A 24,653-nucleotide genomic window follows, 5' to 3' on the forward strand; every position below is an offset into this window, starting at 1 on the left:
AGCTAAGGATTCAGGAGAGAATAGAAGAGCATCCTCGCCTTCAAGGGGCTTACTTTCTAGAGCAAAGAGACAACAGTTAACAGTGTGACCATGTATGGCTTTGGAGAAAAAGACAGCCTAGTAAGAACGGGGAGACTGCAGAGGTTCTCTGGGAAGAGGTGCCTTAAAAGGTGCCATTGGAGCGGAGGAACCTGCACACATTGAAGGAGTGAGTTACCCAGTCATCTGCGTCCCCAAGCCAAGGGTGCGGCAAGTGCAAAGGTCCTGAGGCAGAAGCCCGCTGGGCTCCATCCCAGACCAGGCAAAGGCAAGTGTGGAGCTGGGTTTCAATGTTTTGTGCCAAGAACCAGGCTTGAAACTGAAGGAAAGAGACAAACCGATGCTGGTGCCCTGGCCAGTCCCTCTCCACATCCCAGATTTCACATGTCTTGGTTCTTGCTTTTCCCTCTGCCCGAAACCTTGTTCCCCCAGACACTGGCATGGTGCACTCTCTATTTCCTGCAGGTCTCTGATCAAATATCCTCTTATTGAGAAGCCTTCCCAGACCACACTATTAAAGTGTCAGATAAACAGGGTGAGAGAGAGAAATTATTTTCTCCGCCAAATCTGATTATTGCACGAGAGAGATGACTCACTTTCTCTGTTATGGGATTAAGAATGATCCCATTTGAGATGATAAATACCAGGAAATTTCAGTAAACCAAGAAGCCCTGAGAAACAAATTGCTAATTTCATGATTTAAACCATCAAAATGTGAGGAATACCTCAGGTCTTCGGTGAGTTGTTGGATGGTGAATTGCACTGATAGAGCAGCCTGGCACGGTTCACAGACGAGCGTGAGCAAAGGGAACTTAAAAGTCTGGATTTTAGCATACGTAGGCTTTTCATGTGAAATGGGGACTGAGGTTAAACAGGAACACCAGGATTTGGGAAAACCTGGGTCTTCTCTGTACTGATTTTCACAGAGAGTAAGATCATTCTAAAAGATAAAAAAAAAAAAGCTACTATAAGGCCCTGCAAATCGCCCACCACCAGATACTTTTATTTCAATGTATTTAAATTGCAAAAGGTGAAAATTAACAACACTGATTATTTTGATATTCTGTGAGACCTGCAGCTCCCACGACTCATTAGTAGGACAAAGGGACCCTTGTTCTTAATGGTGCTATTTATTACCTTTAACATATCTGGCAACAGGAAGTTTTCCAAGTCATTAAATTAATAATCTTTGAATCACAGGGTCTTTTTATTCCTCTCTTCACCACCACAAGAAATAATTAGCTTCGTAAGGCAAAAATAAATACTGGCATTTCCCAAGTCCTCGCTATTTGTAATGTGTTCTCTGTCTAAGCAGTTTCACTTTGAGTAACCCTCTCTACCAAGGAGGAATGGTCACCAACCACCTGTGGATGCGGGAGTGGGCAGATTTTCTCATCTTTCTCTGCCTACTACGGGGTACCCTGGGTCCATGCTACATTAGAAGGGTTAGGAGTAATGTCTGGTCTGCTTTATTTGGGAGATACGAAGCAACTGTAAAATAGCTTTGAAAGAAACCGCGAACGAGTTAGAAATAAAACCCGAAGAACGTTCTCTGACAGCAAGTGCCTGCAACACGTACTCCTGGGTGGGCGCCGCTTCTACAGAAAGCTCTCAGATGTTTGTTTTCTTGGGTAATTACCTGACTGCAGGCACGTGCGTGCATGTGTGTGTATGTTTTGAAGGCAGGAAGGGTTTCCTGGATGCCTCCCATTATTACATCAGCGGTCACCTGCCACGAAACCAGGTGCAGTTCGAGGTCTGATATCTAGCCGATTTCTGTTTATCTGCTGGGGAAAAACTCTTGTTCCCTCGCACTATAAGGCATGGACTGTGAGAGATTTGGGGAAAAGGTCACCCCGAGAGTAAATAATTCTGCTGCGCTCTGAAGGGAAAACACTCCGGGAACCTGTCTTCTGCCCTTGCCGTTTAACCGGCGCACTGGGTCCTAATGAGTGGTGGACATCGGAGCGCGTGCCCGTCATCCTGTCCATCAGATGCTCGATCTGAAATCAGAATCACATTTCATCTTTGTTTTGACCATTTCCCTGTGTTCAGGGAAAGGCATTGGGACCATCTCAAAGAAAGGGGAAGAACAGGACGAAATATACCCTGAGGAAACCCCAGAGAGCTAAAGAATGACATCTGATGGAGAACTCTCCCTTTGCGTTTTATTTTTCAAAAATAAAAACAAAACACATTGTGTGTGTGTGTGTGTGGGGGGGTGTCTGGTCTTTTGAAAGCATATTACTTTTCATGGATAGGGAAATATCCAAATTTTGCCCAGCCTTTCTCACATAAGACCTTGAAAAGCCATGTGATGATGGGCTGGAATGAGAGGAGTTGAAAATTTTGATGCAATTCTCCGCTTGGGAAAGCGATAATGCTGCTCGAATAACAGAGGGTATTTTCTGCTGCCGCCTAACAATCAACATAATGTCTGGCGTATTAATAATTTCACTCCTAAACTTCTCGATGGGGAGAGCATGGGTCTTAATAGCATTGCCAAGATCCTTAGGGCAATTGAAAAACCCAAAATCATTACTTTCTACTGATAGGCTTTCCTCTCCCAGAGGACGCAGAAACACCAAGGGTAATGTAGATTTATTGAAATGCGCAGATAGGCACCGCTCAGATGCAGCTCTGCAATAAAATCTTCCCTTTAGAAGGGCTCCTCTCACACACTTCAAGTGGTCTTTTTTTTTTTTTTTAGCTTTGTTATTTGGAAAGTAGCTAAATGGAGTTGACATTGATCTCAAGTGATGATTTCCGGATGATTTTTAGAAAGCGAGGGTATAGGAATTATGGGAACATGATGTGGTACCTATGATTAAAACCCCTTTCTGACCCATATATGTGAGCATGTGCCCTATTTGGGCAGGGCGCTCCTAAACCTACAATTGTCGAGAGCTCCCTCCTCCCTCCCCGCTCCCTGTGCGCGGGGCTGGGTTTGAGCAGAGCAGGAAGGTTCTGCTGTGATTGTAGCCGTGCCTGAAGCGCTGGAATGAGTTCCAGCGTCCCCCTCGGACCCTCAAAGTGCACAACAGGCTCTCAGATGGCCATCAATCACCTAAAATCTCTGTCTGAAAAATATCAACAGCAGCAGGGTCCCAGCCAAAAGCTCCTGTGAAGGGCTGGCTTCAGGTTGCCAGGGACAGACATTCTAAGTGGTATGAAATGTTCCCCATTTGAGCTCCAGCTCTGGTTCCCATGGGGCTCCGCAACAGATATCTCGGTTCTAAGAAACAGAGGGACTCGCCGTTTATGTGTCGTGTCAAGAGTAGGCAAATCCACAGAAAAAAAAAAAAGAAGTGTTTTAATATTTGCCAAGAATAAGGGGTAGGAGGGACTGGAGAGTAATTGTGAGGTGATATGGGGTTTCCCTGAGGGGTGATGAAATGCTCTAAAATTAGATGGCGGTGATGGTTGCACATCTTGGCCAATATACTATAAAAACACTGAAATGTATGCTTTAAAAAGCTGAGCTTTATTGCATCGCAGTAAAGCTGTTAGAAGGAGACTAGGTGGTCAGGCAGAACCAGGAGAAAACAAACGAAATGTTTAAAAATAGAAGGGATCCGAGTCTCTCTCCCTGGGTCCAGCTGTCTCCCTGTAAAGGACACTCTCAGGCAGTGGTCCCCAGTCCCCAGGCCACAGACCGGTACCGGGCCATAGAGAAAGAATAAATAACTTACATTATTTCCGTTTTATTTATATTTAAGTCTGAACGATGTTTTACTTTTTAAAAAATGACCAGATTCCCTCTGTTACATCCATCTAAGACTCACTCTTGACGCTTGTCTCGGTCACGTGATACATTTATCTGTCCCACCCTAAAGGCCGGTCCGTAAAAATATTTTCTGACATTAAACCAGTCCGTGGCCCAAAAAAAGGTTGGGGACCACTGGGCTAAGGGCATTAAGAATTCATGGGCGTAAAGGAAGACCCGTCAGATTTCCACAAACAACTGGAATGCTCAAAGAAGAGAGGCAGAAATCTGCTCCTGCCCTTCCTGACGGATGTTCCCCAAACATAAGCCCAGGAACATGAGTCGTCCCCTCGTCGGCTCAGTCATTCCTTCCGTAATTCATCTACTTGTTCACACCTCGACTGGGCACTCGCTCTGCGCCAGGCACTGCAGCCTTGTGCTGAGGACGGAAAAACTAGAGAGACAGACTCCTGGCACAGGGAAACAGGGAAGCCCCAAAATAACATAAACTCATGTGCCAACGGTTCCAAAAGAGATGTACCCAGTATGCACTGAAGGGGGGCACGATGCCTTACAGTTAAATACAGAATTTAAGGAGCAAGCCTGACCAGGCGGCGGCACAGTGGATAGAGCATCGGACTGGGATACGGAGGACCCAGGTTCGAGACCCCGAGGTCACCAGCTTGAGCGCGGGCTCAATCAGCTTTGAGCAAAAGCTCTCCAGCCTGAGCCCAAGGTCGCTGGCTCGAGCCATGGGTCACTCGGTCTGCTGAAGGCCCGCGGTCAAGGCACATGTGAGAAGGCAATCAATGAACATTTAAGGTGTTGCAATGCTCAACGAAAAACTAATGATTGATGCTTCTCATCTCTTCGTTCCTGTCTGTCTGTCCCTGTCTATCCCTCTCTCTGACTCTCTTTCTGTCTCTGTAAAAAAACAAACAAACAAACAAACAAACAAAAAAACAGAATTTAAGGAGAAAACATATCACTTCACCTTTCTGGGCCTCGATTTCCTCCTCTTTAAAACGGAGACCAATTTCTACTTTGAAGATTATTTTAAGTTTTAAATAAGATGAGGTATGTCAAGTGTTAGCTGGCGCTTATGAAATAAGACCGGCTGTTCTTAGATGCTCTAAGATGTCCCTGTTCAACCGCGCCTTTTTACAAATGCAGGTGGGGCTGACCAAACCTGGGTGTTTAAGTCTGCAAGTGATCGCTCCTGGTGACTGCAGACCCCCCCGCCTGCGCCTTGCAGGGTGGGTCTGTGTGTCCTGGTGAACGCACGCACTTGGAACGCCTTGCCTCTGAGGGTCATATATTTTGTGGAAGCAAGAGAACAGCAACTCACCGCTTCCGAGTGAGCGCAGCTGTGCCCTTCTCTGGCGCTCTGTTCAGACTGGGCACTTCCCAATAAGGGCAGCCCCCCAGCCCTTGCTGGACTGTGCCGGCCAGGGCCAGGGGCACTGGATGAGAAAGGAGATGAGAAAGGAGACAGTCTCGGCCCCTTTCCTTATCCTTCCTTCTGTAATCTCCTCCCTTCCAAAACGCGGAGAAAGGCTGCAGCTTACGACAACAGCGGCCAGATCCGAAACTGCAGCCCAGTCAGCTGCCCTGCAAAACAGCAGTGTCATGTGTCCGTCAGTAATCAACCATCAGGGTCTGTTCCTCAAGGGACAAATCATTCAGTAGAGATCAAGACAGGGAAGCAGGGAGCAAGCTGAATGTCCAAAGCGCCCAGTACCCAGAGACAATACAGAAATCTCTCTGCAAATCCAGGAGGAGGCTGGATTTGGATGCCCCCCTGCGTCCCGGGCTTTGGCAGAATATCTGCAGCCAGAGCAGGCAGGACGAGCTGGGACCGCGCTGGAACCGCGCACGCCCCATGTCTGCCTCTGACAAGCCTAGCTGCTGCCCACCCCTCTGTGAGCCCGGGCTGCAGCTCTTAGGGGAAGAAATTTGGAGAGAGCCTTCTGGGAAGGCCCAGGAAAGGGGCCGCACTGCAGTGCTGCTGTTCTGACCTATTTCTCTGGACTCTGGCAGCATTGTGAGGAGCAGAGAACAGAGGCAGGAGGTTTCCTCCACTTTCTCCCAGGATGTGGTTCTGCGATTTAAGCAACTGCGCAAAGAAATGGATCAAGCCAGCTTTCCTCTGTATTTGCTAGGGCGTGTATGGACCACGCAGGGTCCTCATCCACTCTGTGGCTTCGTGTTCTACTGCATGTGGCGGGGGGGGGGAGAGATCCTGGGGCCCAGTAGCAGCTCTGCCCCTTCCTAAACTCCGTGCCCTTCGGTGCCTTCCTTGACCTCCCTGAACCTCGCCTGCTGGACCTGTAAGACGGGGATGCCGACAGATCCGGCCCCACAGGAGTGCCAGGGGTGCATGGAGACAGCTGGCGCTCAGCACTCCGCACAGGACCAGACACACAGGGAGCGCTTAGCTCATAGCCGCTGTTGCCAGCACAGTGTTGTGTGGTGATGACCGTCAGTTACTTGGTTTGTGGAAATGAAACCATTCCAAGTCCCCAGTTTTGTTTCTGCAGGCTCGTGGAGAGGTGCTCTGGAAACGCCTCTTATGCAGGCTGGGCCGTGTCACTTTGTCACTGCGCTCTTCTGCACAGAATGTGAAGGTGGTGGGGCGGGGTCCGAGGGTGGCAGCTTTGCCTCCATATGCTGATTAGATCTCATCCTCTGAAAGCTGCCGCTCAGTGAGCTAGGAAAGCCCCAGGAGGGACTCGTTTACCCAGAACCACCATTGTTATTGCTGTCATTACCATTATTAATATTATTAATTATAACACAATAATGCAGAATGATAATTTTTATTAATAGCTCAGTAAGGGCCAAGAATTGGGCAAGACTTCTTAGAAATAGTCTCACTTGATTCTCCTAACAGCCGTAGGAGAGAAGTAAAATGACTACTATACCCATTTTCCAAATGAAGAAAGTGGCTCAGGGGGGGGGGGGAAATATATATATATATATATATTATAATATATATATATATTGCTCTCCAGGGGGTCACACAGCAAGGAAGTGGCCAAGCCAGGGTTCAAAGCCGACCATCAGCCTGGCCATCTGCAACAGACTCTTCTTAATCCTAACCTGAGGCTGTCATTCTTGAAAATCCTCACCCCCGACGTCCTCTGGCTCCCGCTCAAGGTCAGAGTCAAACAGGGCATCCTGGCGCCAGTGCCCATCAGCCAGAGGGTGCAGAGTCTCTGCCAACTGCGTCACTACCTCTAGCCTCTGCAAATTGCCATCCAGATAGAACTTGCCCCGTAGACATGATTTGGTCGGAGGCAGAGAGTTCGTGGTTAACTCATCATCTTGGGGTCTGAGGGGTTGAAAATGTTAAAGCCCGGGCCATGGGCATGCCTGCTCCAAGAGTGAGTGAATTACTTGGCCGTCAGGCAGGCCTCGCCTTTTATTTATGATCATTTTTAATCTCCAGGGGGCAAAAAAAAAAAAAAGGTGGTGTGGACTGTAGAGTTTAGACAAGGGTATCTTCAGTTTATCCCTACCCTCCCACTCTCGTCTATACCCCCTGCCTGCCCACTCCCCACTTGGCAAGGGCAGACCCAGCCAAAATGCCTCCCTCGGCTGTTGATTTAGGAAGATGCAACCACAATGGCCAATTATTAAGAATTTGATCTGTTCGCTCCAGAGGAAATTCTTTCTTCAGCCAGTATTGACCGCGTGGGTGTTGGCTGTCCCTACAGGCTGTGTGAGCACCACTAGTCTAGTCAACACAAGACTCGCCACTCCAAGGCTTCTCAGTCCCCGTGTCCAACTTTGTTGGGCTTGATCTTGTCACCCAACAAAGAAGTGCTGCTTTTGTCTTTCTTTAGACTGCCGACTGTCGACCAATTGGCACTTAGAAAGGACGGAATATGTGAATGGCATCCCTTGTTAAGGTCAAAATTGGTGGCAATTCTCCCACAATGAATCTGAAATGACAGGAAGCAGAGTCCATTCAAGCAAACAAGCAAACAGGACAAATAAAGTGCATACTCAAATGCTTAATGGTTAAATATCCAGGAAGCACCTTCTCTATACATTTACTTACCTTTGCTAGGTAGGTGTCTCATCTGTCACACCTTAACTTTGAGTAAAGAACCAGTATATAGCTTCTTCTTCCTAGGACTAAAAGCCACATAGTACTTAAAAATAAACCCTAGGTTCTCAGCTCAAGGTATATCAGGTACAATGTAATCAGTTAGCACCACAATTTTTATAACAGTTGCCTTTTGCCGGCTAATAGCATACTTATTAGGTTGATACTATGTAACCCTTTACGTTACACAGTGATCCATGGCTCAATCGCATTATTATGTGATTTCCTATTCATGCGATAAAAGAACCATTAATAATATGCACGTCATTCATTAAACCCAACAAATGCGTGAAACACAGAGCAGGCGTGAAGGCTCCCTCATCAGACTGAGTTACTCATTTTGACGACACCATCGACTGAGAAAGACGGGCTTTTCCATGTCGTGTGGCTCCTTGGAAAACGAGCAGGAAGGCAGGTTGCTGCCACTGTTTGCGTTTCTGAAATGGAACACCAGCCCATCCAGAAAGCACACGGGGTGACTGTAATGAAAACTGATAAATGCAAGAAGTGCTTGAGATCAGCAGTGGGAGCAGAGTGTTATGTGAGGGATACGTTACCCACATGGAATACTAAGGTACCCTGGGTTAACCGGCAGTCGGAAACAGGAATGCCGACCAGTGGCTGGCGTACACACGTATGTCTGGCCTGATTAAGATAACAGGGGTTGTTCAGGCTGGTGGCAAGCCGGGAAAACCACCCAAGGGCGTTCAGCTCTAGCCACTTGTTGCCACACGAGGCGAAAGAGCTTCAGTCCTTACGTTACGTTCCTGTTTTCAAGAGAAGTCAGAAATCTGGAACACTCTACACACTCTGGACTTCGGAGTCTTGATAATCCTCACCTTGGGGGCAGCCAGCATGTGACTTCTGCCCTGGAGAGATAAAGTTTACTCCCCTTTCTCAAGTCTCAGCCCCTTGAAAGCTGCAGTTACATCTTATCCATCTTTTTTTTTTTATTCCCCAAAGAGCCGAGCAGTGTCCCATGTGCATGGTTTTGGGGAACTTGCATTCCCCCCAAAACAGCCATCAGGTAGCGTGTTTCCCTTCATCCTTCCCCTCTAACTGTTACAGCACCTTACAGGTAGTTGCTGCTGTTCTCGCCATTCGGCAGATGAGTATGCTGAGAATTAAAACAGTGAGGTCCTGGGCCCCCAGGTTTACACACCTTGGAAGTGACAGACCCAGTCCTTGAACCCAGTTTTTCAGATGTTGTCTCCTAACCACTGGCTGGATGCCGCCCCCACCAGACACTCCACATCACTCCACCTGCCCCCAGGGCTGGCATTTAACACTCTGCACCGTAATGTCTTTTCCTTCTATTTCCTGTACCTAATTGAAGAATGTGACTTTTGGATTGATAGATAAATGAGCAGATATAATCAATGTCACAGTGGAAATGAACAACGGTAATGAGGAGAACCATCTTCCAATACTGAGGATGCCGGCTAATTTTTTGTTGTTGCTATCAATAATTTGATTTGCTTGCAGTGAAAGTAGCATGTTGCTCTCTAGGAAGGCAGGGGATGAGTGGAGAAGTATGTATTCTTTCATCTCCACCACCACCCCCCCATGTTCTTCTTTCTCCGTCTGTCCCATGAGGCTGTGTTGGCCTTCTCTTTAGCAGAAACGGTGGGAAGAGGGTTTGACGTCTCTTCCATTGAACCTGGAACACGCAGCCTTCGTTCTGTTTGGAACAAACTGCGTAGCCCCCACGTCGGTGCTTGCCCCTGGGTGTACCATCCGCAGGAAGGCAGCCACAGGAATTCCACCCACATCGAGCGCAGATAGGCAAAGATGGGCCACACAGGCCGGGGGAGGCAGGGAGACCTCAGCTCGGGGTGAGCAGACAGGAAGCAGGCGGGTGTCGGCATCTCACTTCGGGAATTAAATGAGCCTCTTTGTACGCGGGGAGAGTGTGTGGTCTGGCAGAGAGGGAGCCAGGGGCGGAAGGAGATGGAAAGTTAGGGCTCAGGGCCCGGGAGGGGGTGGGGTTCTCCCTGGGACACTGATTCATCTGGTCTTCCCGAGGCACATCTCGTAATTATCTACCTAATAGAGAATAATGATACTTGGACAGGAGGCGAGAGAGTGAGGAAAGAGAGGCATGGGAATTCATTAACCATGTCTGAAGGGCTTGGACAGCATCTCTGAAGGGTCGTTATTACATCACCGTCACCCCCCCACACACACACACCTTTTCTCACCTCTTCCAGCTAACACGAGACAAATGCGAAATAACTATATAATAACACATTACTCGACAGACAACAATGCCAGAAAATACAATAGCCTGCCACGGCTACGAAACTCCCCTCAAAGATGTATTTAAAATGTCACGGGTGCATAATGCAAAATACAAATTACAGGGGTTCGTGTGGGGGATGCGATTGCAAAACCTATGCAATGGTACGGTGGCATTTCCCACCGGGCTTCGGTTTTTGGTTGTCTTTTTCTGAAGACCAAAACAAAACAAAACAAAACACTCCCCTGAGTAATTTCAGTCGAGAGAGGCCGACTTCAAAGGACCACGTCCCTCCAGTCTTTTTCTTTGTTGTTTCGATTGGTCACGATGCTCTCCAAACCCGGTGTCTTCTCGACCTGTCGTCTCTACTCCGGATGTGTCTGCAGGCATGGCGGGCGCCGCAGAGTGCAGATTGCACCTTTCGGAGTTGTAGCCCAGCCACATAAGGATACAAGTCATCGAAATCGGTGTCAAATTGCTAGTTTAAATGACTTGGAGCCAACTTCTTAAAGCCAGGACAGCGGGGGGCTGAGGGTTTTAAAAGTTGGCAGGGGCCAAAAATGACAAGGCTCAGCAGTCACCTGGTGAGCTGCCAGCCCCAACTGGAGGCCTCAAAACATACTCTCTCAAAAGGACACAAGTCAGAAGTCACGTTTCGGCAGCCGCTGAAACCAAATTATAGGCTTACATGGCAGCGTGAGCTCCTTGCATTTTCATTATGCTTAAAATACTTCATTGTGCAGCGTGAGAATGGGTTGCTAGGAAAACCCTGCGTGGAATTGTCACACGTGGCCACATCTACCAGGGGACACATACAGAGGTGTCGTTCTCCCTGGTGGGCTTCTCCTGCCAGGTTGGAGGGTTTCAGAATTGGAAAAACCGGATGCCGTTTTGGAATCAGGGTCATGGCTTAGAAACATCAACCTTTGACCTTCACTGGAGACAGAGCCTGCGGGGTTTGTCTCTCACAGGGGAGGCGTCATCAACCCGCTGATTTGAACGGGCTTGCAGGTGTGTTTATGTTGACTCAGTACAAATTGAAAAAAAAAATGTTTACATCTATACATACATGTGTGTATATGTACACACAGAGAAATACACATCTTTTTATTTATTTTTTTAGTTAATTGTCAGCATATTTTTAAGTGAGAAATTTCATCTGAAAGTCCAGAACTTTAGCTTTCTTAGGAAAACTAGATCTGGCCTGTGGTGGCGCAGTGAATAAAGCGTGGGCTTGGAACACTGAGGTCGCCGGTTCGAAACCCTGGGCTTGCCTGGTCAAGGCAAATATGGGAGTTGATGCTTCCTGCTCCTCCCCTCTTCTCTCTCTCTATTTCTCTCCCTTCTCTAAAATGGATTTTAAATAGAAAAAGAAAAGCTAGCTCTGTTAGATAAAGGCAAACGAAAGCATGTTAGTAGCAGTAACGAACCAGGGATGCTTTGTGTGGTCTTAGGCGTCTCCAGTCAGCAGCTGTCCGCCGTGGTCACCATAGGGACTTGGGTGCGAGGCTCTCCTCCCGGGTGGGCGGAGTGTCTGCGGCTGTCGTCTGCAGTCACTGATAGCCGTTTCTCCTTTCTCTTTCTCTTTCTGTGTTTTTCCCAGGCCCTCCGAACCACAGCCAGTCGACTCTGAGGCCCCCACTGCCGCCCCCGCACAACCACACGCTCTCCCATCACCACTCCTCCGCCAACTCCCTCAACAGGAACTCGCTGACCAACCGGCGGAGCCAGATCCACGCGCCGGCCCCCGCGCCCAATGACCTGGCCACCACGCCCGAGTCCGTCCAGCTGCAGGACAGCTGGGTGCTGAACAGCAACGTGCCGCTGGAGACCCGGTAGGTCCCCGCCGCCGACCGTCTACCGCGCCGGTACCCCCCAACCTGGGTTGCCCACACGGAGGCTCTGGGTGGCTCGGCGCTGCGCTGGGGGAGGAAACCGTGGCATCATCAATAATGGGACAGGCCGGCCACCTCCTTGCTGTTCCCTTGGTAACTTGACCCTGGATGGGAGGTTGATAGGGATTGCTTTGATCACGTGTGTCTCCTTTTCATGCTTGTTTACTCTCTTAGACAGCTTTCTGTGTACCCAACTAATAGAATGAGCATAACATATTTTTACTCAGAGGCTCATGGGAAACATGCTGATGAGGGTATATGGACTGAAAGCTGCTGATAAATTATGCACTTGGCCTTTCCCAAAGTAATAAATGAAGACTCATTGGAGATGAAGTGTTTGGGGAGACCTTGGGAGACAGTCCCCCCTTCCAGACGGACGGAAGTGTAACTTTAATTTACATTTCACCCAGCACGCGGCCTCCCGGTAATCCCTCCCATACACACGGACCGCGAGATGCCCGAGGGGCAGACAGTAATGTATGAAGACAAACAGGGAGGGCGGGCGTTGGTGTTGGGAGGGGAGAGTTGCAAAGCGATCCTGAGGTCTGGCTCCCTTTGGTGTTGCCTCTGCTTTTAGTGTCCTTTTCTCACCTTCATGGCTGGTCTTCCAAAATCCTGCCCACTTTGGTGGTCTGGAAGATGGTGCCACCGTCACAGCAGGTGCGGGGATGCGATTGACAGCAAGGGTCCTGCGGGCTGGGTCGGATGTTGGAAGGTCCTGATGCTCCGTCTCCGTCCCTCGGCACCGTCACGGCTTCTGTGCCCAACTGTTACGGTTTCTCGGTCCAGAAGGACCGCGGGGACTGAACAGAGAAAGGGGCTCATTCAGCGCACCCGTCCAAAAGTTCTCACACAGTTTTTAAACTTTTTTTTTTTTTTACTTTAACATTAGATGCAATGAGGGCACATGTGTTACTAGTCTTGTTTTAACTGCAAAAAAAAAAAAATGTGTTAGTCACATTTAGAAAAACACTGTAAATAAACTTGCTGAGAATATGAAGGTATATTTCTAAAGGCCAGATGAAAGAAGAGGAGTTATTTTCCTTGTAAGTACTTGGGTTTGAGGAAAGACAGACATAAACTGTAATCTTTTTTTTTTTGGTAACAGCCAGTGAATTTTCTGCACTGAGCTGAAAACAATTTTGCAAGCCATAGATTTTCACGTTGTTTCTTGGTCCTGTTCGTCTTTTTGTTTGTTTGTTTGTTTGTTTGAATCAGCATTGTCACCCTTAATAGGAAAGGTCTTTTCTGTAATTGAGGTATATATCTGACGGAGAACATAGTGTCCATTTCAGGAGGACAGCAGGATGATTTGATACTTGTATAGATTGTGAAATGATCCCCACAGTCAGCCCAGTTAACCTCCGTCACCATAAACATAGTTACAAAAATGTGTGGTTTTTTTCTTACAAGTTGAACTTTTAAATTCTACTTTCTTAGCGACTTTCAAATAGGCAACACTGGAAAGTCTGCACCTTTCACTTGCCCCCCCCCCCCCCGCCCCTCCTGGCAAACCGCCAGGCTGTTCCCTGTGTCTGTGAGTTCAGTGTTGTGCTTTTGAAGATTCCATGTCTGAGGGCATGGGGCATTTATTTTTCTCTGTCTGACTTATTTCACTTAGCACAATGCCCTCAAGGTCCATACACGCTGTCACAAATGGCAAGATTTCATCCTTCCTTACGGCTGAATACTATACTGTTTCTTTTTTTTTTTTTTTTTTTTTTTTTTTTTTTTTGTATTTTTCTGAGCTGGAAATGGGGAGAGACAGTCAGACAGACTCCCGCATGCGCCCGACCGGGATCCACCCGGCACGCCCACCAGGGGCGATACTCTGCCCCTCCGGGGCGTCGCTCTGCCGCGACCAGAGCCACTCTAGCGCCTGGGGCAGAGGCCAAGGAGCCATCCCCAGCGCCCGGGCCATCTTTGCTCCAATGGAGCCTCGGCTGCGGGAGGGGAAGAGAGAGACAGAGAGGAAGGGGGGGGGGGGTGGAGAAGCAAATGGATGCTTCTCCTATGTGCCCTGGCCGGGAATTGAACCCAGGTCCCCCGCACGCCAGGCCGACGCTCTACCGCTGAGACAACTGGCCAGGGCCTACTGTTTCTTATCTATAATATTTTTTTTGTTTTAATAAGATTGTGAATGTTAATACGTTGTACACCATTGTCACTGTGGCCACTTCAAGCTGCGATGTATTTTATTTTCTGACATCTATAGGTTATCGTTAACCATGACTACACTCTTAACGTCTGAGGCTTAAAATACATCAAGTGAATAGAAGTTGTGTGCCTATGTTACGTATAATCGGTATATTTAAACATCCGCACTGACGGAGTAACACACTCGTACACAGCGTTGCAGGAAGGTCTCCTGGCTGAGAGCCGACTGGTCCGCTTGGACGTTTCCGTAGTCGATAGTGGTCTTTAAGGCTGGGTTACACTTTCCGTCTTCTCCTTATGTTGAAGAACTGCCATGGCATTTGTTGGGCACCCGTCAGCCTATTTTTACATTAACAGACTATTGTTTGAAAAATAGGTTCTGGGCATAAAGTCTGCATAGAGATAACTAGAAGGAGAAGGAGGAGGAGAAGAAAGGCAAGGAAAAATGTAGCTATTAGAGAAAAAGGAGGCGGGGCGGAAGGAAGTGGCCACCGTCCCCAGGAACAACCAGTGTTTCTCTGCACGTTGTACGCGCCCGACCTGCGTGCCGTCCACGCCTGTCTCCTTCAAGCCTGACAGCGCCCAGTGAGGTCAGAAGGAGCCATTATCGTCACCATGTTAAATATGCAAAACCTAGGTGTTACAGGGGCATAGTAACTTGTGAGAGGTCTTGGGCTTCAGGGAGATGGTAAGTTATGAGCCACCTTGGATGGACCTCAGGTGCCATTTCCACATGAAATCAGGTAGTGAGGTGGCTGATGGGTGAGAAACCGTAAACCTATCTTTATTGCCCTACTTGTCGCATGTACAGGGTGAGTGCCATCACAGCGGTCGCTCCTCACAAAGATCTTCCTCTTGGCGATGAGTGCGATAACATCTCCCCTCCCCCAGCTTCCGATGCAATCAGCTGGTTTTCCAGGTGGCTATTCTGAGCCATTTGTAGTAAAATGTTCTCTTGATGAGGATCCAATAGAAAGGACCAGCAACGCCAAGCATATCACCTTTCTGGTTTTCTTTTTTTTTCTTTTTTTTATTTATTATAATTTTTTTTTTTTGTATTTTTCTGAAGCTGGAAACGGGGAGAGACAGTCAGACAGACTCCCGTATGCGCCCGACCGGGATCCACCCGGCACGCCCACCAGGGGCGATGCTCTGCCCACCAGGGGGTGATGCTCTGCCCCTCTGGGGCGTTGCTCTGCCATGACCAGAGCCACTCTAGCGCCTGGGGCAGAGGCCAAGGAGCCATCCCCAGTGCCCGGGCCATCTCTGCTCCAATGGAGCCTTGGCTGCGGGAGGGGAAGAGAGAGACAGAGAGGAAGGAGGGGGGGTGGAGAAGCAAATGGGCGCTTTTCCTATGTGCCCTGGCCGGGAATCGAACCCGGGTCCCCCGCACGCCAGGCCAACGCTCTACCACTGAGCCAACCGGCCAGGGCCACCTTTCTGGTTTTCTGAAGGAAGCTCTACTAGACCTTGGGATCTGATCTCTAGAGTCCTTCTGCCGATTGTTTGAATATGGGGCATTTCTCCAAGGATGGGGGCTTCTCAATGATGCTCTGGGAGGAGGCAAGTTAGAGGCAAAGCTTGGGGAGTAGATAGGATTGCTAAAAGCTGAAGCCTATCCAAAGAAAAGAACAAATGAGGCCAACATCTGGGATGTTCTCTGATTGGGACAGTCAAGGTCCCAGGATAAGAGAACGCAAGACCTTTGGGTTGAAGTTATCAGTAGAAATCAAACACGGGGTACAGTAGTCAGCATACATTTGAATCTTCATTCATAGACCTGAATGCATGGCGCTTGGGTATATGCAACTGGTCTCACGCATGAAAACTTTGGCCGTGATTACTAGAATCATTGAGCTTTATGCTTCTCCTTTAAGTATTATTCATTCATTCTCTTCTTAGCAAATATTTCCTGGGTCCCTCATGTATACCAACGGCTTCGTTAGGTTTTGGGGATATGATTAAATCGTTTATCTTGCCCTTAAAGATGACACAGGCTACAGGAGGAGAGAGGTACGTAAATACAAGGGTAGTGTATGATGTAATAACGGGACAATAAGAAATGATTAACTCTTCCAGGATGGTCAGGAAATGTTTCCCAGCTGATGGGCTGTTTCGAAGGAGGAGTAAGAGTTTCCCTGGTAAACAAATATGAAAAAAAATAACCCTCAAAATTGTAGCGTATTATTTGTTCCCATTCCCCATGGGTTTCCACGGTCTTACAAGTGTAGAACTGAACAAACTCACTCCTTCAGACGCTGAAACGTTGTGAGTTCAATAGTGTCATTTTCTTACCCACAAAAGGAAGTAGAAGTGTGGGAACTCTTCTTTGAGGGACACGGGACCATCCTGGGATTCCCCATTCAAATAAGGACGGAGACTAACCACACCCAGGGGAGAAAACCATTGAAGGCAGGACGTGTCGGAGGCTGACCGTGACGTAGCCGTCCATGTTGAAAATGGGATGGAAATTTCCAGACAGCTGTACTGCCTCTGCTGTCCTTCATACAGACTGCTGGGTGCTGTGGAGGGGTTTCATAACCCTGAGACGCGATGAGGGACCTTCCCACCCCCAGAGAAGCTGAGCCTCAAGGTGTTTCTTTAGACCAGTGAGGAGCAAGCCCTTGCCTCTCTGCATTGTTCTGTGATGTTCCCGTCCGTCTCAGTCTTAATGAAATGCGTTAGATCTTCTCTGGACTATGCTTTTTCCTTTTTCTTTTCTTTTTATTTATTTTTTTTTAATTTTTATTTTTTTGTCAGACATGTAGAATTAGAGGTGCTGACTGAAGGGGCATGGCTGGAAAAATAGGACTCTACAAATTAGGAATTTTACACAAGACAAAGCATATAAGGAAAAAAAATTCCGTATCACTGTTATTCGTATAAATAATACATATAGTTTTCTACTACCAGAAGCAGTCGATTCAGGTATTAAACCATAATATCACCTAAGAAAAAACTAAGCATAGGGGAAAGGAATGGATTACAAGAAGTCTGTTCTGCCTTTTGTAACGAATTACAGAACAGAATCACTCCACCCACCGACTTTCTCGCGGCCGACTCACACAGGGTCTCAGGACCAAGCCCACATGCAATTTTGGGTTGATATCACCTATCTACCCCCTTCCTCTCCTGAGAGTGACAAGGTCAGGATCCTTCCTGTCTAGCTGCTTCCTGAGGGAGTTTCTGAAGTCAGCATCTCTTGTCTAAAACAGTAGGAAGGAGCCTGGTGACAGGACCTTCCTTTTCTTCTTTTATGCATTTTGCTGAAGCAAGCTTCTCTCTCAGATTCTATCTCAGCGGCAGGTCAGCAAAGAGAATTCCTAAGCAGGACAAAACTTCCTTGAGTTTTACTTTTGCACTGAGAGAGCCAAAACCTTCGTTTTAACCATCAAACTCCTCAAGCTACAAACATGTTTGCAAATTGCTTTTGAAAATGGCCACCTATTGGCCCTGGCTGGTTGGCCCAGTGGATAGAGTATTGACCTGGTGTGTGGATGTCCCAGATTCGACTCCCAGTCAGGGCACATAAGAGAAGCAACCCTCTGTTTCTCTCCCCTTCCCTCTTCCCTTCTCTCCCTCTTCCCCTCCTGCAGCCACCAGCTCGATTGGTTCAAGCATAGCCCTGGGTGCTGAGGATAGCTCGGTTGGTCTGAGTGCATTAGCCTCAGGCACTAAAAATAGCTCGGTTAATTTAAGTATCGGCCACAGATGGGGTTGCCAGGTAGATCCTGATAGGGGCACATGCAGGAGTCTGCCTTACTATCTCTCCTCCTCTCACTTAAAAGAAAAAATAAAATGGCCATCTGTTATTCATTCAGGAGACATTGAGGAGGACCTACCATTTCCAGGCACTGATGAGTCAGCAATGAAGAAGAGAAGCAAGGCCCTTGTCCAGACAAGGGCTTAAGGCTGATTATAGACAGAACGTGAACAAATGACTAGACAGGTGTCTCTACAGTGACAAATGTAGTAAGCGCCATGTGAGATACAGAGAAACCAGACCCGTGGTTACCTGTCATTTAAGCAGAGCCCTAAGGATGAAGAGGTGTTAATTAGACTTGAAGAATGTTTTAGGTGGCAAAAAAATAAAAATAAAAAAATAAGTGACCTACTGAGATGTCGAGAAGGGAAGGCAAGCTGAGAAGGCAGGCAAAGCAGGAGGGCGCGAGGCTTGGATTCAAGGCTGTGGGCTCTACCCCAAGAACAGTGACAAGTCCTTGAAGGATCCAAACAGGAGGATGAAATCCTAGCAGCGATTTGTTTTGTTTTTAATTATGCTCGCTGCCAGTTAGTAAACAGATGGGGCGTAGGGTGGAAAGTGTAGCAAGACGTAAGCTCCCGTTTGGAGAACATTGGAACGGTTGAGATGAAAGCGACCAGGCGTGGCCTCCGTGGGGAGCTCCGTAGCTGTTTGACTCTCTCCTCTCCACGTGGCGAGCAGGTGAACGGTCCCCAGGTGAGGTCTGTTTGGAAGGTAGGGTCAGGCGGCGAGAGCCAGGGTGCGGAGCCACGGGTGAGGTAGGTGCGAGTCCACAGACCAGTGGTTTTGACGGAGGAGGCTGGGTGGGTAGTGATGTCCTTTAGAAAAACGAAAGCTCCGTGTTCGCCATGGACATCTCTGAGGCAGCGAGCGAGCTGGCTGCATGCAGCTGTCATCGGCCAAGCACGTTTTGAAAATAACAGTTGTGCCCTGGCCGGTTGGCTCAGTGGTATAGAGCGTCGGCCTGGTGTGCAGGAGTCCTGGGTTCGATTCCCAGCCAGGGCACACAGGAGAGGCGCCCATCTGCTTCTCCACCCCTCCCCCTCTCCTTCCTCTCTGTCTCTCTCTTCCCCTCCCGCAGCCAAGGCTCCATTGGAGCAAAGATGGCCCGGGTGCTGGGGATGGCTCCTTGGCCTCTGCCCCAGGTGCTAGAGTGGCTCTGGTCGTGACAGAGCGACGCCCCGGATGGGCAGAGCATCGCCCCCTGGTGGGCGTGCCGGGTGGATCCCGGTCGGGCACATGTGGGAGTCTGTCTGACTGCCTCCCCGTTTCCAGCTTCAGAAAAATACAAAAAAAAAAAAAAAAGAAAGAAAGAAAAAAAAAAACAGTCGTAACACAGAAATTCCTGCATTTATGAAGAATAGCGTATGGACTGCACTGAAATCTCAGCAATGGGTTTTTCTCTTCCAAAAAAACAAGTCCCTCCAGAAACTTTTGTTAACGCTACACGATCTTCCAGGTCTGTGGGTCACGAGTTTCTTACCACTTTCTGTTTGATGCTTAGTCGTTTGACATACATGACCCCATCTAATGCCTCTCACCCTTCCGGAAGGTGTATGTTACTGTCCCTATTCAAAATATATCCCTATTTGAAAAGTTTATATAAAAATATAAACTGAGGCTCAGGGAGGTTAGGTTACCTATGCGTCTCCAAATTAGCAACTGGCAGAGCTGGGATTTAAACCTGGGTCTGCCTGGTGCCAAATGCCGTGTTCTTTATTCCCACAATAATAGGGGACTGAAAACAACAAAACTATGCTTACCCCTGGTGGCAAGCAAACTAATTTGCCTCAGTCATGGAAATGGTGAAGCTGATACAATGTGCTAAAAGGCACCGAATCACCTGAGGGGTGAATTCCAGCCTGTTGCTGGATATAGACTTAGTTGTCGACAAGATCCTGAGCCAGTCAAGTCTGAGGGACCCTCCTCGGCAGCCCTGTGGGACTGGTGGCAATCTGCGATGGTAGCGAGGCCTCGCTGCTCCGTATTGGTGGCAGCCGAGGGTACGTGTGAGCTCTTGTACAGAGTGTTAATGCTCTGCCTATCGTAAAATGTGAGCACAAATTGATATTCCAGGCCCTGGCCGGTTGGCTCAGCGGTAGAGCGTCGGCCTGGCGTGCAGGGGACCCGGGTTCGATTCCCGGCCAGGGCACACAGGAGAAGCGCCCATCTGCTTCTCCACCCCTCCCCCTCTCCTTCCTCTCTGTCTCTCTCTTCCCCTCCGCAGCCAAGGCTCCATTGGAGCAAAGATGGCCCGGGCGCTGGGGATGGCTCCTTGGCCTCTGTCCCAGGCGCTAGAGTGGCTCTGGTCGCGGCAGAGCGACGCCCCGGAGGGGCAGAGCATCGCCCCCTAGTGGGCAGAGCGTTGCTCCTGGTGGGCGTGCCGGATGGATCACGGTCGAGCGTATGCGGGAGTCTGTCTGACTGTCTCTCCCCATTTCCAGCTTCAGAAAAAAAAAATACAAAAAAAATTTGATATTCCAGACACCAGAAACACAATTTACAGGATTTTTATCTTCCACACGGGGCTTTGCCAGAGTGTTCAGAGAATGCCAGGTAGCCACGGCAACGATGCTTGACTGGTCATATTTTGAGTGTCATTGTTATTCCTATGAGCAGGAAGTCATGAAAGGGGCTCTGATAATGAATTTGACAGTTAGGTACTTTGCAGAGTAGACACCTAAAACTAATACAAAGTAATGTTGAATATAAACTGTATCCGGAAAAATAAAATGAGCACTTTGGGCTTAACGAGTGGCATCCAAAGGATCTGATTTTGGTGACGGGATGTCAGAACACACAGTTTTTGTCTTCGAGAGGAAGCGAAGCCCGCCCAGTCTGGACGCCTGGTTGGTGGTGCCTCGTTGGGAGTCCTGATGCAAGACCTCTTTAGTAAAATTAAATTTCCACGGAGAAGCAATAAGATTGTTGAAATATTGTCACCAGGCTGAGCCCAAAGACTATCCCAAGCTTGTTCTCAGGTTTATTTTTCTACCTAAGGACTAATTTTTCTGACGGTATCACTGACAGACTTGATCTTGAGACTATTAAGCTGAGGAAACCTGTTCACCTTGTTACTTTGTTTCTTTCTTGTGCTTTCGAATGAGGTTTAACACTAGAATTCATTCTGAGTCAACGAAACGCAGTCCAGCACTTTTCAAATCAATAGGCAGCTTGATTTCTCCATATTGCAGAACATAATGCCTGTCTCTCCATTCTCATCAGAGGCAACATGGAAATTAATGAGACCTTTAGGTTAGCCTTTCAAGCTGAGCCTTATTTTATAGCTTTACCTTGCCTTTCTGACACCATGATCCCGCCTGGCCACCAGCAGCATTTCACGATGCAATGCACTTTAATTTTGTAGTTTTCTTAGTCGTCCCTGCAACCTGGCAGCTTATTAATCTCAATAACTGAGCTGCTCAGTAAGCAAGCTCTCCAATGAGAAACCAGGCTGTGTCTCGCCCTGCCCCCCCCCACCTTGGCAGATGAAGACAAGGGGTTGGTTTTCGGATAGAGGAAAGGGAAGGGGTGGTAGAGAAAAAGCCCGTGTGGTGGTGGGAGGTACCCCCCCCCCACATCCCTTTCTGACAATCGGCAGGAAAAGAAAAAGAGAACTCAGTCAAATCCTTTGCTCTGCAATTTATGGCTTGTGGTGTTAAACACACTCGAGCCCATTAATGAGAGGAAAAAAGAAGTGTCATGGCACGTGTGCAAATTACAAGGTGCATTAAGAAAGAAACCAGCCTTACATCTTGCTCAAGACCACTCCGCCTACTCTCGGCAAGGTTTGCAAACTTGGAGGCATCCCTAGAGGGTGGAGGTACCCAAGGAGAGGCTGTCCTTTTTCATTCTGGCTCCCGCTGTAAAATTAAAGCCCTGTGAAGTTTATTAAAGCTTTAGGGACTGGAAGTTTCTTACTTGCAAATTACCACAGTTAAGCCTCTAGGTAGAAAGAACTTTTTTTTTTTTTTTACAAAAGCCATCCCTCCACAGCCTGGACTGTAGGGACCCCATTATGGATTGAGGCCACCTTGTGGTCATGCCTTGCAACTGCAAGACTGCCCTGAGTCTGTCAATGTCGAAGATGCTTCGGTGAAATTCACAGCTGGAAAAAGCCAAGCGCTTCCATCTCTGTCTGAGCTCTTTTACCCGTTTAGCTACTACTGTCAGCCGTCGTTCCCATGGGGCATTTCCTGAAACCTTCCCAGAGGACGTTTTATCTGGCTCAGACAAGGAGAAACTCGATGAGACGCAAGTCCTTTTCTAATTCTGGCTCCCCAATGATCCTTTCCTGTTCGCAGAAGCCAGATAAGGAGCCTGTGGTTCTCCCAGGCAAGGGAAGCAGGCTCTGCACCTTTTTCAAAGTTTCCTTTGATTTATTAGCCTCGCCGGCTTTTGTGAGTTGGGTTCTTGTGTCCCCAAAGTGGCAATCTGTCACAGGGCACTGGGCAGCTTCACCCCACGGGGGCTGTGTCTCGTGGATGATAGGGGGAGTGTTCAGGAAACATTTTGTCAAATAGCTTTTTTCCCCTCCAAAACCTACCACACGATTTGGGGGCTATTCCCTGAATCTTGTTTGCAAATATCCATCTTCAGAGGTCATGACACTATTAACCACAAAGGACTTCTCTCAAGATTTGGTGTTTTTAAATCCTTATAGAATTATTTCTTGCTCAGACTAAGTGTTTGAGGAATCAGCAAATGCCCCCAAGTTCGATCACCAGTGTTTTAACTGTCCCTGCCTGACATTGCAAAAGAGAATGGATAACCCTTCTTTTTCTATTTTCTTTAGCTTGAATTGAAATTGTATTTTAATTTGTTACAGCTTCAATAGAGTAGGGACCTCGTAGATCCATTTTCACCAATTAGCCTGTAAAGATGTTGCAAACCAACCATATGATGATAAAAAGCTTTTTTTAAAAAAAAAAAAAATTGAACAGATTTTAAAACCCGCACTGAGAGAAGGTGGGAAACTGCTCTTCTTGCGTCACTGTGCTTAGATAAGAACTCAAAATGGAAGGCTTAATCTTAGTGCCTTTTTAATCTCTTCCCAACCAGATTCTCTTACTGTCCTGGGGAACATGGTGTAAGAAGGTGGAAGGTGATGTTAGGTCCATTTAAGCATTAGGTGGGTCCCCGGGAGGACCTATCCCACCCTAGGCAATGCCTGAAAATGAGAGAGCAAATGAGAAGAACCCTACTGGCAACGGGACAGGTTTACGGGTGTCCTGTATCTGCTCTGTTAGTGCAGGGGGTGTGCTACCCCTGCAAGCCTCAGCCTCCTACACCCCAGAATACACGTGAAAACTTACAGCTGTAGAAAAACCTTTCGGCTTCCTGGAAATAACTGAACACTCTTTTGGCTCTGTTTTTAGACGTCATCCTCTCCTCCGTGCCTGCTTTGTGCCAGGTATTGTACGAGGTACTTGATACTCCATTAGCCACCTGCGGCCCTGCGGGTTGGGCACCGCCGTCCCCTTGGGCATGTCAGGAAGGTGAAACTTGGGGAGGTGAAGGCTCTGGGACAGAAGGAAGATGCTGGCAGCGTTGGGTGCAAGGACGTAAACTCGGGCATTCGGCATCCGTCCCTCCGCCTTCTTTTCTTCCTTTCCTCTCATTACTCTCAAGCAGGCCCCCCTGATTGAACGCCCCCTGGGTTGAATTTCATGGAGCTTGGCCCTGGCCAGTTAGCTCAGTTAGTTAGAGCGTCATCCCGAAACGACAAGGTTGTGGGTTTGATCCCCGGGCAGGGCACACATGGGAAGCAACCAGTGGACACACAACTGAGTGGAACAACAAATGAATGCTTCCCTTCCCTCTCCCCTCTCTCTCTCCCTTCCTCTCTCCAAAGACCAGTCAATCAATAAAAAATTAAGCCCTGTGATAGCTCAGTTGGTTGGAGCGTTGTTCTGAAACACAGAGGTTGCCAGTTTGATCCCTGGCCAGGGCACATACAGGAACAGCTCAACTTTCCTGTCTGTCTCTATCCCTGCCTCTCTCTAAAAGGTACATATATAATGTTTTATATATTATATAATTAACATATGATATAATAAAATTTACACAATACTTACTATCTTGTATGTGTATAAAAACTTCATGGGGCCCAGCTAGAGTCCCGTGGCCACGACAGACCCAGTCCCCGAGGCCTGGAGAACAGACCCTGCGGATCAGCTCGACCTGGCCCACATCCCCACGTAGAACCCGAGGAGGGCGAAGAAGGGTGTGGCCATAACCAGACCCCGTGAGATTAGGAGACCATTTAAAAGAAAAACAAACAAGAAAAGGTCCCGTTCAAGGCTGGTTTTGTCCCAGGCCAGCTTGTTTCTCTCCTTGCCTGGTGATAGTGGGTTTCTCGTCTGGGCACACACAGTCCCGGGGGTGGGTGGGGGGATTTCCGGGCAGCGGGTCAGGTCCGCAGCCTGGGCCCAGAGTGGGCTTCAGTGCTGACTCCCAGTAAGAAGAAGAAAGAAGAGCGCCCACAGCCCGACTCCCGTCCCTCCCGGCTCCGTCCCCCTCTCTGGTTCTCTTCCCGAATGTGCCGCCTCCTTACCCTGGAGTTCACTGTGGCCACGGGATGCACTTTAACTTTTATTGGTCCCCTGATGTCTTTCCTAGGCTATCATCTTCTTTCCTGCCGAAGTGCTTGATTCCAGACTTTCTAATTAAAACGTGCTCGTTTATTGTCATACTAACCAGTGCTCTCTACAAGAGCTCGTGACGCACCCGTGAACTCA

General features: G+C 48.3%; 1 protein-coding gene across 3 annotated transcripts in view; it reads left to right on the forward strand.

The window, feature by feature from the left end:
• Positions 1-24,653, forward strand: part of TENM2 (teneurin transmembrane protein 2) — a 1,118,865-nt gene that overhangs the window by 827,072 nt on the left and 267,140 nt on the right. For all 3 annotated transcript variants that reach the window (XM_066273223.1, XM_066273224.1, XM_066273225.1), the window contains exon 5: positions 11,702-11,933. In XM_066273223.1, coding sequence (XP_066129320.1) covers positions 11,702-11,933 — 232 coding nt within the window. The remainder of the gene's footprint in view (positions 1-11,701; positions 11,934-24,653) is intronic.

This window comes from Saccopteryx bilineata, chromosome 4, assembly GCF_036850765.1.
Source record: "Saccopteryx bilineata isolate mSacBil1 chromosome 4, mSacBil1_pri_phased_curated, whole genome shotgun sequence".
Lineage (NCBI taxonomy): Eukaryota > Metazoa > Chordata > Mammalia > Chiroptera > Emballonuridae > Saccopteryx > Saccopteryx bilineata.